This window comes from Zalophus californianus, chromosome 4, assembly GCF_009762305.2.
Source record: "Zalophus californianus isolate mZalCal1 chromosome 4, mZalCal1.pri.v2, whole genome shotgun sequence".
NCBI classification, from domain to species: Eukaryota; Metazoa; Chordata; class Mammalia; order Carnivora; family Otariidae; genus Zalophus; species Zalophus californianus.
Window position 1 is genome coordinate 42,006,474 of NC_045598.1, and position 21,025 is coordinate 42,027,498.

A 21,025-nucleotide genomic window follows, 5' to 3' on the forward strand; every position below is an offset into this window, starting at 1 on the left:
AGGTGGGCCTGATATTAGTCAAAATTCTATAAAGCCTGTTAAGTCCAAATAGGCAATGATCTTTATATAAAGGTTTTATTCTATTTAATTTATAAAGGGGCACTCTAATGAGAAATCATTTATTTTTTTTAAAGATTTTATTTATTTATCTGAGAGAGAGAATGAGATAGAGAGAGAGCATGAGAGGGGAGAGGGTCAGAGGGAGAAGCAGACTCCCCACTGAGCAGGGAGCCCGATGCAGGACTCGATCCCGGGACTCCAGGATCATGACCTGAGCCGAAGGCAGTCGCTTAACCAACTGAGCCACCGAAGCGCCCAGAAATCATTAATTTAAATATAATTTGGACTTTTTCATATGAGGAAAAAAGCACTAAACAATTATGTATGAACATGACTTCAAGGCAGATATTACATATACTGAATTCTTTAATGAAAATGACTGCTGTACTATAAATCATTCTTCTGAATTTGTTAAACCAAGTCTCCCCAAAGGACCTCTACTTGGTCTATTAGCTTCTTTAAACTAGTTCAACTTGTTCTCCATATTAACAAATAACAAAACTGCATTTAATTAGAGAAATAATAATAATAAAGGATATTCATTCATTGCCACCACATGCCTACCATGTCAGGTATTACATGAAACACTCCATTAGAGTACTTTACTGAACCTTCATAAAATAGGCAGCAGCATCTTAACTTTTTTTTTAAAAAATAAAGAAACTGATGGGCTGCCTGGGTGGCACAGTCAGTTAAGCATCTGACTACTGGTTTCCGCTCAGGTCATGACCTCAGGGTTGTGAGATAAAGCCCCGAGTCGGGCTCTGTGCTCAGCAGGGAGCCGGCTTGAGATTTTCTCTCCCTCTCCTCCTGCTGGTGCGTGCTTGCTCTCTAAAGTAAATAAATAAATCTTAAAAAAAAAAAAATGAGGAAACTGAAACATATTCTAAAGGATAAGCAGCTTACCTGATGTGTATCTAGATGCATTATCTCTATCCATCCATTATCTACATTCATTATGTACATCAGTACATCTATTCATATTACATAAATTAAAAATATAAAAGTGTAAGCAGCTTATCCAAGATTACAGACTTATTAAGTGGGGAAGATGGAATTCAAAACCTATGCAATTCTACTCTAGAGCCCACATTGTCAATCATATCACTGTCACTTCATTTACTTTCCCTTTTTAAAAAAATAATCCTTAGAGGCACCTGCGTGGCTCAATCAAGCATCTGCCTTCAGCTCAGGTCATGATCTGGGGGTCCTGGGATTGAGCCCCACATCAGGCTCCCTGCTCAATGGGGAGTCTACTTCTCCTTCTCCCTCCCTCTCTCTCTTTCTCAAATAAATAAATAAAATCTTTGGAAAAAATAATAATAATCCTTGAATCAGATTTTTCACTAACTCAAGCATTCAAACCCTTTTAAGTGATCTTATGCACCACTATTTCCCAACTTCAATCATTCACATACTATCATGTTCAGATTTGTCTAATTTGAACACTATCAGCAGTGTTATTTTTTTGATACTATCTTTAAATTGACTTACTTTTTTTGGCCTTCTCCTAAACTATATTTTTAAAATTATGAAGTTGTTATTTTTCTTATACACATAAAGATATGTATGTGTATTAAAGTTTAAAAAAAAGGTCTGTCAATATACTATCAATTGTGTATCATCAGAAATAAAAGAAACTATATTTAAACTCTTTACCAGAGTTTCTCAAAGTGTAATATATAATGACTTAGAAATAGCTTTTTTTTGTTATTCATATATCAAAGAAAGGTTTTATTTACCCAGCCACAGAAACATGAGAAAAAAGCCAAAAAAAATCCATTAAGTTAAACAAAACCAAGATTAAAGTACTCAAAAGACAGAGACAACACTTATAAGCAATTAAAGCTAAGATCAAAATACCAAAAAAAAATGAATTTTACACCAGAATTCTCAAGTAAATTGCAAGTGTCCTAACCAATCTCTGCTTCTTTTAAGGAATTTGCTGTGCTACAGTCCAAACGATTAAAACCATGTATAAATATATCTGATCATAGCACTACCTTGCTTAAAACTCTTTAACGGCTTCTCAAAACACTCATCATAAAGTCCAAACTGTCTATCACATCTTAAAAGGTCCTTCATTCCCCAATTATTGTGTGCATTTTCAGCTGGATCATTTGCCACTTTCACCCCCAATTCTGTTCCAGTCATACTTAATCTCAGTCATACTCTCATTTTCACATTTATGTCCTGCATTTTCTCAACCCAAAGACTTAAATCCCTCAATTAAATCATGAACTCTCCCAACTCTAAGTTTTTGCACTGAACTAAATTACCATTTTATTTATGTGTATCACCCTCATCTAAGTAGAAGCATCCTTGAGATTTGGTGTTGTATTTTTTGTTTTTCCATTGTAAACATATGCTTGGCATATAAAAGGAACTCAATACATACATGTTTTTTGAATGAATGAACCACATATTACCAGGATCACTTAAAAAGTGTGTAAGTGTCGGGGTGCCTGGGTGACTCAGTTGTTAAGCGTCTGCCTTCGGCTCAGGTCAGGATCCCAGCGTCCTGGGATCCAGCCCCGCATCGGGCTCCCTGCTCAGCAGGAAGCCTGCTTCTCCCTCTCCCACTCCCCCTGCTTGTGTTCCCTCTCTCACTGTGTCTCTGTCAAATAAATAAATAAAAAATCTTAAAAAAAAAAATGTGTAAGGGTGTACATACACATGCACGCACAGACTAAAAGGAGCCACTAATTTCTATTTGCACTGCTTTTTATCTACCATAATAAATGTAAAGGTTCTTTTTTAGCTTAAAAAGCCGTATTATTAATGTCCTTTTTGTAATTAAAGTAGTTAAAATCAAATTAAGGATAATCTAAAGTATATTAATATAGGAAAATCTCTCCAAAAATGTGACCTGTGGGATAATCTAATTTGTACTTACTCAAATCATCCGATATGTCTTCAATTCCTGAAGCACTATCATCAGAATCAACAGTATTATCTGTACATGCTTGTTGCTTCTGAGATCCTGGTGAGTTTTCCAAAGCAGATTTTCCTCCCTCTATATCAATATTCACTTTGTCCAGAGACGTAAAAGAGCTTGGAATTATTTTTCCAATCTGTTGTAATTCTGTCCGTCGCATGTTTTCCTTCAACAGTAAACTGGGAGCCCTCTCTGGTTCTGCTGGTGAACCAGGGACCTTTTCTGATTTCATCTGAGAACTGGGTCCTTTTTCCATTTTCCTCTGCGAACTAAGTGCCTTTTCTGTTGCTGTCACCTGTGAGCTGGGTGTCTTTTCTGTTTTCACTGGTGAATTAGGGGACTTTGGTGATTTTTCTGCTTTTGCTTGTGAAACTGGTACCTTTTCTGCTTTCACCGGTGAATTAGGTGATTTTTTTGTTTTGCAATGACTTTGATCTCGAAGGACTAATCCCAAATCTCTAGGGCTTGCTATGTTGGCAGCATTTATTTTACATGATTTAACTTCTGTTTTTTCTATACAAATATCATTTTGCTTATTTTTTTTACTACTATTCTTATTTGGAGAGCTGGTCCCAATTTCTTTTATGGATTTATCATTTCTAGCTTTCAAAGTCTGATTAGATATAACTTTAACTGCTTTGCTTTCTTCAGAAAGAGCCCAAGCATTCTTCTTTGGTTCATGATTTTCATTTTTAGAGGTCTTAGAGTCTTCCATTATTTGAAAACCTGCTTCTTTCCAATTGCAATATTGTTAAATGGCAGATTCCCAGTAGCTGAATTGCTTCAAGTCCAGATTAGGCAAACAAACTATTGGGTTGAAAAAAAAAATGTGTTATTTAAAATGCAAAAGCCATTTTTCAAAAATTGGTGAGACTTTCAAAAACTTTCAAATTTGTTCTCAAAACTGAAGAAATTGTAAAACCTTAAAAAACTCTGTCAACCATATGAGGAGTTAAAACCCATGTTGTAAGTAACAGCCAAATGGTCATAAAGAAGGTTCTAATGTAATTACGGCAATATGGCAAAACAGAGAATTTTAAAAGTAAAATTTGTTCTACATTACTCAATAAGAATTTCAACTAAAAGGGAAATAAAACTCACAACTGATGTACCACAATTAATATAAAAGGAAACGGAACAAAGAAAACACAGGCATTCCAATCTAGGGGCACCTGGTTGGCTCAGCATGCAACTCTTGATCTCAGGGTCTCACGTGGGGTATAGTACAGTATAGTATATTAAGTATATATCTTATACACTTAATAAGATTGATATTCTCGGGCGCCTGGGTGGCTCAGTCAGTTAAGCGACTGCCTTCGGCTCAGATCATGATCCTGGAGTCCCAGGATCGAGTCCCGCAACGGGCTCCTTGCTCAGCGGGGAGCCTGCTTCTCCCTCTAACCCTCCCCCCTTTCATGTACTTTCTCTCTCTCTCTCTCTCTCACTCTCTCAAAATAAATAAATAAATCTTTAAAAAAATAAGACTGATATTCTCTTATTAAAAAAAGGAACTGATTAGGCTCTTCTAAGTTTGTTTTTTTTTTTTAAGATTTTATTTATTTATCTGAGAGAGAAAGACAGTGAGAGAGGGAACCCGATGCGGGGCTCGATCCCAGGATACTGGGATCATGACCTGAAGTGAAGGCTGACGCTTAACGACTGAGCCACCCAGGTGCCCCTCTAAATTATTTTATAAAGTAATTTTTTAATTATAATTAAAATTTAAGCCAAAACAAACAAAAAAATTTAAGCCAAAACCACCCTATATTTTCATCATTAGTATTTTTTATGACTAACATTATTTCCTAGTAAAAAGCTCTACCACTCATAGCTATAAAAGAATGTTTTTGCTCCTCGTTTTTGGATATTTTAACTCATTTAATTTATACATTCTGCTTTCAGTATTCTTTATAAAGTGTTCCACATAACTGTCAAAACAGTTGCCAAATATATGCCTATGTAAACTCTTGTAGAAACTGCTGCACATTCCTAATTTTAAAAATAAAAATGGATCCTATGGGGGGGCGCCTGGGTGGCTCAGTCGTTAAGCGTTTGCCTTCAGCTCAGGTCATGATCCCAGGGTCCTGGGATCGAGCCCCGCATCGGGCTCCCTGGTTGGCGGGAAGCCTGCTTCTCCCTCTCCCACCCCTGCTGCTTGCGTTCGTTCTCTCACTGTGTCTCTCTCTGTCAAATAAATAAATAAAATCTTTAAAAAAAAAATAAAAGGGTCCTATGGGACGCCGGAGTGGCTCAGTTAGTTAAGCGTCTGCCTTTGGCTCAGGTCATGATCTCAAGTTCCTGGGATCAAGCCCCACGTCAGGCTCCCTGCTCAGTGGGGAGTCTGCTTCTCCCTCTCCCTCTGTGATCTCTCTTGCTCTCTCACTCTCTCTCAAATAATCTTTTTTTTTTTAAAGATTTTATTTATTTATTCATGAGAGACGTTGGGGGGGAGAGAGAGAGAGAGAGAGAGAAGCAGAGAGAGAGGCAGGCTCCCAAGGAGCAGGAAGCCCGATGCGGGACTCGATCCCAGGACCCTGGGATCATGACCTGAGCCGAAGGCAGATGCTTAACCATCTAAGCCACCCAGGTGCCCCTCTCAAATAATCTTTTAAAAATAAATAAAAAATCCTATTTTTTTAAAATTTTATTTATTTATTTGACAGAGAGAGAGCACAAGTAAGCAGAGCGGCAGGTAGAGGGAGAGGGGGAAGCAGGCTGCTCCCTGCTGAGCAGAGAGCCTGATGCGGGACTCGATCCCAGGACCCTAGGATCATGACCCGAGCCAAAGGCAGATACTTAATTGACTGAGCCACCCAGGTGCCCCGGGATCCTATTTCTAAAAGACTAGTTTTACCTTATCCAGTAACCAAAATATTTTAAATTTTTTTAAAGATTTTATTTATTTATTTGACAGAAACAGACAGCGAGAGAGGGAACACAAGCAGAGGGAGTGGGAGAGGGAGAAGCAGGCTTCCCGCGGAGCAGGGAGCCCAGTGCGGCGCTCGATCCCAGGACCCTGGGAACATGACCTGAGCTGAAGGCAGACGCTTGACTGAGCCACCCAGGCGCCCCAATTTTCTAATGCTATCATATGATGATGACTCTAATAAATTTTGTAGATGTTATCTTACTAACAAAAGCCATAAAACAACAAATCCTTGATTGAGCCATGCTGATCCACAATTCTGTTTATAAAACTTCTTAGACACACTATTCTTCCACTCAAAAAAACTCCAGGGGCACCTGGGTGGCTTAGTCGGTTAAACGTCTGCCTTTGGCTCAGGTCATGATCTCAGGGTCCTGGGATCAAGCCCCATGTTGGGCTCTCTGCCCAGCGGGAGCATGCTTCTCTCTCTCCCTGCCACTCCCCCTGCTTATACTCTCTCTCGGTTAAATAAATAAAATCTTAAAAAAAAAAAAAAGTAACAGATGTCCTAAAAAAAAAAAAAGGATTCAAAAAAAAAAACCAGTGTGGTGGGGCACCTAGCTGGCTCAGTCTGTAGAGCATGTGACTCTTGATCACAGGGTCATAAGTTCAAGCCCCACACTGGGCATGGAGGCCACCAAAAAAAAAAAACAAAAACAAAAAAACGTGGTAATTTATATAGCAAAATTGCTATTTCTAAGCTATCAACAGTATAAATTTTTCCCAAAAAAGTTGTAATTCCTAGAAATAAAGTTCTTAGGAGGTAAGGTTTTGAGTAAGGTTCAATGCTTCCCAGTGCACTCAGCAAAATTGGTTGAGCCAAATAAAAATGATGGACCTATGTTCTAATTCCTGATTACATTTTTAGAATGTAGTAAATGAGGATTAAATGAGATCCTAACCTTATATAAGCAATTATTATCAAGAAAATAAAAAGAATTTTTAACAAATTTCTTTAAAAAGTTGTTTGAAATATAGAAAATAGTATTTAGAATATATCTAATTTCATTTTTATATTAAAACATCAGTCCACTTCCTACTTCCAGTTCTAATCATGTCTTCCTTCCTTGAATCCTTACAATGACTACTGATTACTAGAGACAGGGAGTTCTCAGGCCCTGAGACCTCAACTAAGAGCCAGAGCCAGGTTCTTGACTTTGCTGTGAGAAAGAATTCAAGGACAAGTCAGAATGAAGTATAACAGAGGAAGCTTCACTGCAAAGTCAAAGAACACACTCCAAGGAAGGAGGAGTGCAGGCACACTCAGAAAGAGGATCTAAGTAGCGCTGGGTAGATGTGAGGCTCTGATTTTTATGGGTGGTTATAATTTGGGCATGAAGGGCTTCACATCCTTCTTTTCCTGATGAAAACTGAAGCTTCACTGCCAAGTCAAAGAACACACTCCAAGGAAGGAGGAGTGCAGGCACACTTAGAAAGAGGATCTAAGTAGCGCTGGGTAGATGTGAGGCTCTGATTTTTATGGGTGGTTATAATTTGGGCATGAGGGCGCCTGGGTGGCTCAGATGGTTAAGCGTCTGCCTTCGGCTCAGGTCATGATCCCAGGGTCCTAGGATCAAGTCCCACATTGGGTTCCCTGTTCCTTGGGAGCCTGCTTCTCCCTCTGCCTCTCTCTCTCTCTCTCTCTCATGAATAAATAAATAAAAAGTTTTTAAAAAAAAAAAATAATTTGGGCATGAAATACTCATGTGGGGTTCCAGGGAACAGGCAGGGATTTCTAGGAACTCTGCATAATATTACACAATGCTCTACATTAGACACTATGTGCAGGTATATAGTAGCAGGTACATTTCAGGCTAACTGGGTCTTTGTGTGCATTTAAGTTGCAGTTAAGCAAAGCAACAGCAGCAGAACACTTGTGAGATCATGAGAAACCACAGAGCTATCAGAAGTTTGCTTAACTGCCACAAACTCTGTCAGGTATCAGACTTTGTCCCCTGTTTTTTGTTCCTCCTGCAAATATCCAGCACTTCCCTATTCTGTACGCCTTACTACCACAATGCTAGGTACTTAGTAGACATTCAAAATCACTAGCAATTAAAAGAATATCCACTCCAGACAGAGGGCTTCACATCCTTCTTTTCCTGATGAAAACTGAAGCCTTTAGCAGAAACTGGAATTTTTTTTTTTTTAAGATTTTATTTATTTATTTGAGAGGGAGTGAGCAAGCACAAGGAGGGGGAGTGTCAGAGGGAGAGGGAGAAGTAGGTTCCCCACTGAGCAGGGAGCCCAACTCAGGGCTCCAATCCTGGACCCTGGGATCATGACCTGAGCCGAAGGCAGAAGGCAGATGCTTAACCGACTGAGCCACCCAGGCACCCCTGAATTGTTTCAAGAGTTTCTGATGCTTTTCTATAATTATCCATTACTCAGTTGACAGATTGCGCTACAAATTCTAGAGCCTGAGACTTAAAAGAGTTGTATGAATACACTACGTAAGAAAGTTTACCAGAAATAACTTGCATAATGGTAGAAAAACTAATCATAGCAATAATTATTTCTCAAGTAACGCTTCCACAGGACAGGAAAACTATTGTAAGGCATGATTACAGAAACCCATCAGAAGTTTGCACGGCTTTAAAAAAATTACGGGCACCTGCGTGGCTCAGTCAGTTAAGCACCTGCCTTCGGCTCAGGTCATGATCCTGGAGTTCCGGGATCAAGCCCCACATCAGGCTCCCCGTTCAGGGGGTGTCTGCTTCTCTCTGCCCCTCACCCTGCTCGTTCTCTTTCTCTCACTCTCTCTCTAATTAAAAAAAAAAAAGAAATCATTTCTGATTTTGTTTACCATTGTATCTCCAGTGCCTACAACAACAGTGCCCAGTTTAAAGCAGGCACTCAATAAACCTGTTAAGTGGATTAATGAACACTTAAATTACTTTTAATTGTTCACATTTTAAAAACAAAATAAATCCAAAACATTTTCATTGCATCATGGCTTATATTATTTACAATGTAAATAGGATATATCTCTCTTCCAGAAAGCCTTCCCTAATCTATCCCCAAGGCTCCTACCACCTAAGCTGGTCTCAGATAAATATGCCTCTTTCTATGAACTTTATTTAGTCTTACTTTTCTCATAGCACTCAGTACTTAATACGTTTTTTAAAGGTTTTATTTATTTATTTATTTGAGAGAGAGAGCAAGCAGGAGCAGGGGGAGGAGCAGATGGAGAGGGACAAGCTGACTTCGTGCTGAGTGAGAAGCCCCATATGGGGCTTGATCTCATGACCCTGAGGATCATGACCTGAGCCGAAATTAAGAGTCAGATGCTTAACCAACTGAGCCACCCAGGTATGCAGTACTTAATACTTTTTATGTATTTATTCCCTATTTGGACTATAGAAACTTTTTTTTCCAATTTGCTTTCCATAAAACAAATACATATACAGAGTTCAAAAAGTTAACAGTATTACAAGGCAAAACAGTATTTGTCCACCAACTACCCATCTTTCTCCTCAGAAACAACTACTTTCAACTCTTTTAGTGGTTTCTTCTGAGATTTATCTCCGTATTTCTAAATTACATGCTTAAGCTGATACTGATCTTAATTTGTTTTAACTTTAGATAGTATCCACACACTTCCTACTATGGAAGATAAGAATTTGGCTGTCTCAAACATTCCCCCTAGAGACAAACAGAATTATACACACACATATGTTCCTCTCCCACCTACATCTTCTGAAGATGATTTTAGTAAGAGGTAACAGTATTATTAATGGCTGAGCCAAATATTATACTATAAAACTTTCTAAATGCCCCTCAAAATTTATTTTCTCCTTTTCCCACACACATAGTTAGATTGTATTTCCCAACCTTCCTTACTGTTAGATGTGTCCTTAGGATCAAGTTGTTACCTCCTCCATGCTCTCCTCGTATCACTGTATAAAATTCTCAATCATCTTCAGGCACAGAGCCAACAATTATGTTCTAATCGAGATCACTGAGTCTCAAGTTTCTGTGCATCGGAATCAGCTAGTTCCAAAATGCAGATTCTGATTCTAATTTGGAGGACTGACATTCTGCATATCTAAAAAGCCCAGGTAAAGTAAATGCTGTTAACACTTGGCCATACTTTTGGCTGGACAATATCATCAATGGAACTTGGGCCCGAGTGACCACACAGAACTACTCATCTGGATCAGGTGACCGCTCATCTAGCAACTGTTACATGAAAGAAAAATAAAACTCTATTTTTTTAAGGCACTGTACTAAAGGATTTCTTTGTCATGGTAGCCCAGCCTTTTGACTTAATATATGTATATATAATAATCACATTTCTCTTTGGTATACTTTTCAGTTTTACCTAGAATTAATCACTGACTCATTTTTCTTAAGATTTTTTACATACCTATCGATAATTCATTGACAGAAGCATAAATCTCCTGTGAATATGTTCAAACACACATTACATGGTCTATATGTTTTTGTTTTCGTTTTGTTCTCTCCTTCAACATCCCTTGTCTAGCACGTGCTGGTCACTACTAGTCTTTTGTTGTTGTTGTTGTTGTTTTGTTTTTTTTTGTTGTTGTTCTCTCCTTCAACATCCCTTGTCTAGCACCTGCTGGTCACTACTAGTCTTTTACCACAGCTGTCACCCTGAAACTTCCTTTCACTATCATCCTACCAATTCTTATTCACCCTCATGCTGACTTCTATTTTCCTCTTCCACAATATGCTCCCTCTTTTTTGGAGTACATCCTCCAGTACCTAAGAAAGGAAATATGAAAGGTAGTGAAAAAAATAATTATGCCCAATTTCTGCATTTCATTCTGTGTAGACAGGCATCCATCATCATAACACTCTGGACTTTTTTCCACTCCCCTCATTCATTCTTTTCCCGAGGACATGGAGTAACATATTTCATCAGTGAGTTTGTGAAAATGATGTAGGCAAAACTTAGTGTCTCTCTCTCATTCCTCTTCATAGCTAGCTGTTCATAGGGAAGAGAATTCCACTTTCTCATTCATACTCTAACATTTACAGGTATAAGCCCCACACAGGGTCTGCAGTTGTGCCCGTGCCCAAGTAAGTCTAATCCTGGCACTGAGTCTTAGCAAACAACTTGAAAATAAAAAATCCATTCTCCAAAGTGAATTTTATCCATAATAAAAATGATAATCTGGGGGGTGGCTGGGTGGCTCAGTGGGCTAAGCATCTGCCTTCGGCTAGGGTCATGATCCTAGGGTCCTGGGATCAAGCCCTGCATCAGGCTCCCTGCTCAGCAGGGAGTCTGTTTCTCCCTCTCCTTCTTCTCCCGCTCATGCTCTCGCATGTGTATGGTCACCCTCTCTCTCTCTCAAATAAATAAATAAAATCTTTAAAAAAAAAAATGATAATCTGATCTCCATATGCTTCTTTCATCTTTCCAAATTTGTTCAGGATTCAGGAAGGGAAACAGTGCTAATTATTGGGTCCCTTAAATCCCAAAAGGAAGTAAATCTTATAAGACTTTATATGTCTTAAATGTCTTTTCTATCTTCATAATTTGTTTAGTTAGGTTTAAACTTCTAGGTTAGAAATCATTCACTCAAAATGCAACAGGTATTGTTTCAATGATTTCTAGTTTGTGATGTTAATACTGAGAAAATCATGCCATTCTTATTCTCCATCTTTTTTACTGAACTGCTTTCTTCCTTATGGAAACTTTCAGGATATTCTCTTTGTCTCAGTGTTCTTTTTTTTTTTCCAGTGTTCTGTAATTTTTTTTTTTTAAGATTCATTTATTTATCTGAGAGAGAGAGAGCACACATGCAAGTGGGAGAGGGCAGAGGGGGAGGGAGAGAGAATCACAAGCAGACTCCCCACTGAGCACAAAGCCCAATGCAGGGCTTGATCTCACGACCCGAGCTGAAACCAAGAGTCAGACAGTTAACCAATGAACCACCCAGGCTCCCTTCAATGTTCTATAACTTCTAAATGATAAGCCTTGGAGCAGATATTTCTTCATTCATTTTTCTTGGTATTCAGTTTGCTCTTTTAATCTCTAACTCAAGTCCCCCCCACTCCTGAAAATTTTTTCTTGTATTATGTCTTCTATCATTTCCTCCCTTTCATTTTCTCTTTTTTTCTAGCTCCTTTATGCGTCCTACATTGATTTTCCACTTATCTTACCTTTTTTCTCCATTTTCCACCTTTATTTTCTTTCCTGAGTGATTTCCTCACCTTTATCTTCCAACTCTTCTACATTTGGAGGAGAGGAGCATGGGAAGTTTATCAGATTTTCATTTCTAAAAAAACTTTAAGTCCCTGATTATTACTTCTTACAGCACTCTGTTCTTGTCTCATGACTATCATCTCTTTTATCTGAAGACTAATAGTTTTTCTTAAATTTTTTTCTGCTCCTTGTAGTTTCCTGAGTTTCTTACTGTTTTCCTCTCTATCAAGCACACTAACATACACATAGGAAAGAGTAAAAGAGAAAAGGAGAAAAATATTTGAAGAAATAATAGCCAAAAACGTGCCAAATCAGATGAAAGACACAATTATACACATCCAAAAAGTCCAATAAACTCCAAGCAGAATAAACTCAAAGAAATCCACACCAACCAAGACCCATTATTATTCAATTTTGAAAACCAAAGAGAGAATTTTGAAATCAGCAAGAGAGAAGCAACTTCTCATGCACAAAGTATTCACAATAAGATTAACAGATGATTTCCCATCAGAAACCATGGAAATCAGGGGTGACCGGGCAGCTCAGGCAGTTGAGCCTCCGACTCTTGATTTTGGCCCAGGTCATGATCTCAGGGTCATGAGATAAAGCCTGGCATAGGCTCCACACTGGACATGGAGCCTGCTTAAGATTCTCTCTCTTCCCACTCCCTCTGCCCCACTCCCTCCCTGGCAAGGAAAAAAAACAAAAGTACAAGGATGGAAAAAGGTATTCCATGCAAACAGCACTGCAAAGAGAGCTGAGTGGTCATATAATTGTTAGACAAAACACATTTTAACACAAAAGAGATTACAAGAAACAAAGACATATACTGATAAGGAGATCAATCCAGGGGTGCCTGGGTGGCTCAGCTGGTTAAACATCTGCCTTCAGCTCAGGTCATGATGTCCAGGTCCAGGAATCGAGCCCCACATTGGACTCCCTGCTCAGTAGGGAGCCTACTTGTCCCTCTGCCTCTGCTCCTCTCCCTGCTTCTGCTCTCGCTCTCTCAAATAAACAAAATCTTAAAAAATAATAATTGGAGACTTCAATACCCTACTTTCAATAACGGATAGAGAAACCAAACAGAAAATCGTTAAGAAAGTAGAAGACTTTGGGGCGCCTGGGTGCCTCAGATGGTTAAGTGTCTGCCTTCAGTTCGGGTCATGATCCCAGGGTCCTGGGATCGAGCCCCGTATCGGGCTCCTTGCTCAGCGGGGAGCCTGCTTCTCCCTCTCCCTCTGCCTCTCCCCCTGCTCATGTTCTATCTCTGAATCTCAAATGAATTAAAAAAAAAAATCTTTAAAAAAAAGAAAATGGAAGACTTCAACAACCCTAATGCCATTTAGACCTAACATACTCAGAAGCCTCTACCCAACATCAACAGAACACATATTCTTCTCTACTGCACATGGAACATTCTCCAGAACAGACCATTTTGCAAGGCCACAAGACAAGTCTTAATAAACTTAAAAAGATTGAAATCATACAAAGTATCTTTTCTTATCACAATAGAATGAAATTAGAAATCAAATCAATATAAAAACTGGAAATTTCACAAATATGTAAAATTTAAACAATGCACTCAAATCAACCAATGGGTCAAAGAAGAATCACAAGGGAAATTAGGAAATACTTTGAGACAAATGAAAACAATGTACATTTTACCACATTTTCTAAAAATGAATAGAAAAGGGATGTTTCACATAATTTTTAAAAATAAGGATTATAGGGTGCCTGGGTGGCTCAGCTGGTAGCATGTGCCTTAGGCTTGGGTCATGATCCCAGAGTCCTAGGATCAAGTCCTGCATCAGGCCCCCTGCTCAGCATGGAGTCTGCTCCTCCCTCTCCCTCTGCCCCTCCCCCCGCTCATGCTCTTTCTCTCAAATAAAATCTTTAAAAAAGATTCTTTTAATTAAAAAAACAAGAATTATAAAAGAATACAATAAGCAACTGTTTGCCAACAAATTGGATAACCTAGATAGAATGGTCAAGTTGTACATACAAACTATCAAAACAGTCAAGAACAAATAAAAAATCCAAATACACTTACAACAAATAAGTAGATTAAATCAGTAATCAAAAACCTCCCAACAACAAAAAGCCCAGAACCACAAGACTATACTGGTGAACTATTCAATATTTAAAGAATTAACACCAATCCTTCTCAAACTCTTCCCAAAAAAATTGAAAAGGAGGGGGCACTTCCTAACTCATTCTCTGAGGCCAGCATTACCCTAATATATGAACATACAGTCAAACAATCATCAACAAAATACTAGCAAACCAAGTAAAGAAGGATAGTTGGAAGAAAGGCAAGCAGGAACAAGGGACCCCACCCAAGGAGGAAACCACCCTTAAACACCACCCTGAAAAGAGCCTCCACCCTTTCCCACATGATAGGTATATGATAAAAACCTGATAGGGTGACAGATGCACAGAGAGTTAATCAGATTAAAAGAGCCCACCAACAAGCCCATAAAAACTGCTAGACTGGGGTGCCTGGGTGGCTCAGTCGTTAAGCATCTGCCCAGGGTCCTGGGATCGAGCCCCACATCAAGCTCTCTGCTCAGCCAGGAGCCTGCTTCTCCCTCTCCCACTCCCTGTGCTTGTGTTCTCTCTCTCACTGTGTCTCTCTCTGTGAATAAAATCTTAAAAAAAAAAAAAAAAAAAAAAACGCTAGACTTAGAAACTCCGGTGGCAATCCTCTTGCGTCCCCTCCCTCTTTAGGAGCTTTGTACTATCACTCAATAAACTTTGCTTTGCTGCCCACCACTCTTCGTCTGATCTACCTTTTTATTATTCAAAGCATCATGACCAAGAACCATGGGCACTAAAGGAAAAGAAATCCTGTAACACAAGCAGCATATTATACAACATGACCAAGTGAGATTTCTCTAGAATGCAAGGGTGGTTCAACATACAAAAATCATTGTAACACACCATATTAACAGACCGAAGGAAAAGGAAAACATAATCAGCTTGACTGATGCAACAAAAAGCATTTGAAAAAAATCCAGACTTTCTTGAAAAAAACATTCAATAAACTTGTAATAGCAAGGAAACTTCCTCAACATGATAAAAGCCATCTTACAAAATAAAGACACAACTAACTGTTCCCCTAAAATCAGGAATAAGACAAGGATGTCTGCTTTTTCCACTTCTATTTGACATAATACTATTGGAAATTACAGCTAGAGCAATTAGGCAAGTAAAAGAAAAAAAGGCAGCCAAATGGGAAAGGAAGAAATAAAATTATCTTTTTCAGGGCGCCTGGGTGGCTCAGTTGGTTAAGTGACTGCCTTCAGCTCAGGTCATGATCCTGGAGTCCCCGGATCAAGTCCCACATCAGGCTCCCTGCTCGGCAGGGAGTCTGCTTCTCCCTCTGACCCTCCCCCCTCTCATGTGCTCTCTCTCTCTCATTTTCTCTCTCTCAAATAAAATCTTTAAAAAAAAATTATCTTTTTCAGATGACATGATCTTATATGTAAGAAAACCCTTAAAAGTACACCAAAAAAAAAGGGCACCAAAAACAGAACTAAAAAATTAATTCAGTAAATTGCAGAATACAGAATCAACACAAAGATCAGGTCTATGAAATTAAGAAAATAATTCCATTTACTTTAGCATCAAAAAGAATAAAATACTTAAGAATACATTTTACTAAGGAAGCAAAAAAAATTCTACACAAAAAACTACAAAATACTGAAAGAGATTAAACAAATGGTACAAGACCCCAAATTCAGGGATTCCTTCCAGTCTATTTTCCCTGCCTACCCCTTCCTTGCATTCTGCTTTCAGCTTCTAATCACTGCCCTCAGGTAACTGAGGCCAGAAATCAGGAAGTATTTAAGCTCCTCTGACTTAGAGCCCCAAGGGATAGAAAACTGGAAGACACATCTCTTACAATATTCATCATTCACTTAAAAGGATTAAGCACTCCACCCCTTGCTTACTGTTATTAAGCTCGAAAATCCCAAGAATGGCTTAGGCTTTTTTCACCCAGAGCTGCCAAAAACTGGAGACTAGGCAGAATGCATGATGTGCAGCCCACTGTGTACTCACCCATTCATTTCCTTCACTTATCACCAATAACTTAAATTAACAATATTGTTAAAATGCCAATATTACCCAAAGTGATCTATAGATTCAATGCAATCACTATCAAAATCCCAGTGGTACTTTTTGCAGAAATAGAAAAACTCATCCTAAAATTCATACGGAATTTCAAGAAAATCTGAAGAGCCAAAACAATCTAGAAAAGGAAGAAAAAAGTTGGAGGACTCACACTTCCTGATTTCAAAAATTACTACAAAGCTACAGTAATCAAAACAGTATCATACTGGCCTAGAAAAGACATAGATTATTAGAATAAAACAGAAAGTCCAGAAATAAACCCTCACATGTGGTAAACTGATCTGACAACGATGTTAAAAGTATTCAATGAGGAAAAGACAGTTTTTTCCACAAATGGTGCTAGGAAAAAACAGATACCTACATTCAAAGGAATGAAGTTGGACCCTGGCCTTACACCAATTATAAATATTTAATCAAAAGAGATCAAATCAGATAAACTTATAATTAGTATATTATATAATTTATTAAAGCACTAATTGGGGGGCGCCTGGGTGGCTCAGTTGCTTAAGCGTCTGCCTTTGGCTCAGGTCATGATCTCAAGGTCCTGGGTTCAAGAGTTGGGCTCCCTTCTCAGTGGGAAATCTGGTTCTCCCTCTCCTTTTACCCCCTTGTGCCCTCCCTCTCTCTTTCTCTCCCTAATAAATTAAATCTTAAAAATAAAAAGGCACTAATTATAAAGCGAAAGACTGGAAAAAACCACAAATGACCATCAATACCACACTGGTAGGGAAAACTATCATAGAATCATAAAATATGTTACTATACAGCCATAAAACAGAATGAGGAAGTCTCTATTCTGCTATGGAGTGATAGTGAGGACCTACTTACTGTTAAATAAAAAAAGTAATACACACAGGAATATGTAGTAAGTAATTCTGCGTAAGAAAGAAGAAAATGGGGCACCTGACTGGCTCTGTTGGTAAAGTCTGCAACTCTTGATCACAGGGTTCTGGGTTCGAGCCCCATGTTGGGTATAGAGATTACTCAGAAATAAAATCTTAAAAAAAAAAAAGGAAAGAAACAAAAAATATATATACTTAAATTTTCAGAAATAAACAATGGGGGCACCTGGGTAGCACAGTCAGTTAAGTGTCCAACTCATGGTTTTGGCTGGGGTCATGGGATCTGGCTACATGAGGCTCTGTCCTCAGAGCAGAGTCCTCCCTCTCCTTTTCCATTGTCCCTCCCCCTCCTTATGCACCTTCTCACACTGTCACTCTAAAATAAATAAATAAATAAAATCTTTTTTAAAAAGTTCCAAAGATGTACATTTTAAAATTACACTAAAACTATACCTTATATTTTTTTTAAAAGATTTTATTTATTTATCTGAGAGAGAGAATGAGAGATAGCACAAGAGGGAAGAGGGTCAGAGGGAGAGGCAGACTCCCCGCTGAGCAGGGAGCCCGATGCGGGACTCGATCCTGGGACTCCAGGATCATGACCTGAGCCGAAGGCAGTCGCTTAACCAACTGAGCCACCCAGGTGCCCAATATATTTTATTTTTTTAAGATTTTATTTTTAAGTAACCTCTACATGCAATGTGGGGCTGAAACTCACAACCACAAGATCAAGAGTCACATGCTCCACTGAGTCAGCCAAGCGCCCTACCTTATATTTTAACTTACACACACACACACACACACACACACACACACACACACACACACACACACACACACACTATAAAAACTGGTAAGTCTTCACAACCTTGGACCTGGCAACAGCTTCTTAAGTATAGTATCAAAAACAGACAACAGGGGCACCTGGCTGGCTCAGTCGGTGGAACATGTGACTCCTGATCTCAGAGGGTCATGAGTTTGAGCCCCACAGAGATTACTTAAAAATAAGTAAGTCTTAAAAAAAAGAAAAAGCACACAACAACAAAAAATACTGGATCATCAAAAAAAAATTTTTTTTAAGATTTTTTATTTATTTATTTGAGAGAGGGAGAGAGTGAGAAAGAGCCCAAGAGGGGGTAGGGTCAGAGGGAGAAGCAGACTCCCTGCTGAGCAGGGAGCCCGACAGGGGACATGACCTGAGCCGAAGGCAGTCGCTTAACCAAATGAGCCACCCAGGCACCCAAAAACACTGGATCATCAAAATTTAAAAATTTCTTGACATCTTTCTTGGCAATTATTTTTCAGATTTGACACGAAAAGTAAAGGAAACAAAAGCAAAAATAAACAAGGAAAACTATCAAATTAAAAAGCCTCTGGGGGGATGCCTGGGTGGCTCAGTCAGTTAAGCGTCTGCCTTCAGTTCAGGTCATGATCTCAAGGTCCTGGGATTGAGCCCCATGTTGGGCTCCCTGCTCAGCGGAGAGTCTGCTTCTCCCTCTGCCCCTCTCCCTGCTCGTGTTCTCTCTCTTTCTCTCTCTTGCTCACTCTCTCTTAAATAGAGTCTTTAAAAAAATTAAATTAAAATAAAAAGGTTCTGGTGCTCCTGGGTGGCTCAGTCAGTTAAGTGCAGCTCGGGTCATGATCTCAGGGTTGTGAGATCAAGCCCCAGGTTGGGCTCCACACTCAGCAGGGAGTCTGCTTGAGATTCTCTCCCTCACCCCCTACCACCCATGCACACACTCTCTCTAAAATAAATAGATAAAATCTTTTTTAAAAAATTAAAAGGTTTCTGCATAGCAAAGTAAAAAGGCAACCTACAAAATAGGAGAAAATAGATGCAAATCACCTATCTGACAAGAGGTTAATACCCAAAATATATGAAGAACTCAAAGAACTCAATAAGTTAATAAAACACAATCAGATTTTAAAATGGGCAGAGAAAGTGAACAGACATTTTCCAAAGAAGACATACAGGTGGCCAACAGGACATGAAAAGGTGATCAACAACACTAATCATCAGGAAATGTAAATCTAAACTACAATGAGATATCACCTCACACCTGTCAGAATGGCTATTATCAAAAAGACAAGAAATAACAAGTACTGGCAAGGAGGTGAAGAAAAAAAAAAATCCCTATGCACTGTTGGTGGTAATATTAAACTGGCACAGCCACAATGTAAAACAGTGTGGAGGTACTCAAAAAATTAAAAAGGACTACCAAATAATCCAGCAATTCCAATTCTGGGCATTTATTCAAACGAAACAAAAACACTAACTCAAAAAGGTATCTGCACCCCCCCATGTTAACTGTAGTGTCATTTACAATAGCCAAGACACTGAAGCAACCTGTGTCCATGCATGGATGAATGGATAAAAAAATGTGGTATGTATATACAATGCAATATTATTCAGCCATAAAAAAGTAGAAAATCTTACCATTTATAACAACTTGGATAGACCCTGAGGACATTATGTTAAGGGAGATAAAGACAAATGCTGTATGAGCTCACTAACATGTAAACCCTAAAACAAACAAACAAAATGAACTCATAGATATATAGAACAGATTGGTAGTTGCCAGAGGCTGGGCCTGAAAAGAAGGAAGTGGGCAAAATAGGTCAAAGTGGTCAAAAGGTACAAACTTAAGTTATTAAAAAAAAAAATAAGTTCTGGGGATATAACGTACAGCATGGTGACTACAGTTAATAATACTATATTGTACATTTGAAAGTTGCTGAAAGAGAAAATCTTGAAAGTTCTCATCACAAGAAAAAATAATTTGTAACTGTGTGGTGATGGATGTTAACTAGACTTATTGTGGTGATCATTTCACAGTATATACAAATATCAAATCATTATGCTGTACACCTGAAACTAATGTTATATGTTAATTACATCTCAATAAAAAAATTAAAACATCTGTTCAGCAAGGACACTACCAAAAAATGGAAAAAAAAAAACCAACAAAATGGGAGAAAAAATCTGCAAATCATGCATTTGATAAGGGTCTAGTATCCAGAATATATAGACTCCTACAACTTATCAACAAAAAGAAACACCACTTAACAAACGGGCAAAAGACCTGAATATACATTACTCCAAAGAAAAATAAATGGTCAATAAGTGCATGCAAAGATGCTCAACATCATTAGTCATTAGGGAAATACAAATCAAAACTATAAAAAAAACACTTCATACACACTTTGATTATCAAAAAAGCAAAAAAATAACAAATGTTGGTGAGGATATGGAGAGTTTGAAATCCTCATGCAGGGCGCCTGGGTGGCTCAGTCGGTTGGTTAGGCGTCTGCCTTCAGCTCAGGTCACAATCCCAGAGTCCTGGGATAGAGTCCTGTGTCCAGCTCCCTGGTCAGCGGGGAGCCTGCTTCTCTCTCTCCCTCTGCCTTTCCCCCCGCTCCTGTTCGCTCGCTCTCTCTCTTGCTCTCTCTCGCTGTCTCTCAAATAAATAAAATCTTTGAAATCCTCATGCAACTGCTGGTGAGAATAAAATGATGCAGCCAATGCAGAAAACAGTTTGGCAGTTCCTCAAAAACTTAAACATAGAATTACCATATGATCCAGAAACTTAAACAGAGAATTACCATATGATCCAGTAATTCTACTCCTTGGTAGATATCCCAAAGAACTGAAAGCAGGGATTTGAACAGATATTTATTTGTATGCCCATGTTCACTGCAATATCATTCACAAGAGCCAAAAGGTGGAAGGAACCCAAATAATTAACAGATGAATGGATAAATAAAATGTGGTATATACATACAATGGAATTTTACTCAACCATTGAAAGAAATTCTGAAACATGCTACAGCATTGATGAACCTTGACAAAACTGTTTTGTTTTGTTTTTAAAGATTTTATTTGAGAGAGAGAGAACACGAGCAGGGGGAGGGGCAGAGGGAGAGGGACAAGCAGACCCCCCACTGCGCAG

At 38.7% G+C, this 21,025-nt stretch overlaps 1 protein-coding gene across 14 annotated transcripts in view; it reads right to left on the bottom strand.

Moving 5' to 3' along the window:
• TUT4 (terminal uridylyl transferase 4) overlaps positions 1 to 21,025 on the bottom strand; it is a 127,140-nt gene that overhangs the window by 89,992 nt on the left and 16,123 nt on the right. For all 14 annotated transcript variants that reach the window (XM_027577007.2, XM_027577015.2, XM_027577090.2 and 11 more), the window contains exon 2: positions 2,957 to 3,805. In XM_027577007.2, coding sequence (XP_027432808.1) covers positions 2,957 to 3,713 — 757 coding nt within the window. In that variant the 5' untranslated portion in view covers positions 3,714 to 3,805. The remainder of the gene's footprint in view (positions 1 to 2,956; positions 3,806 to 21,025) is intronic.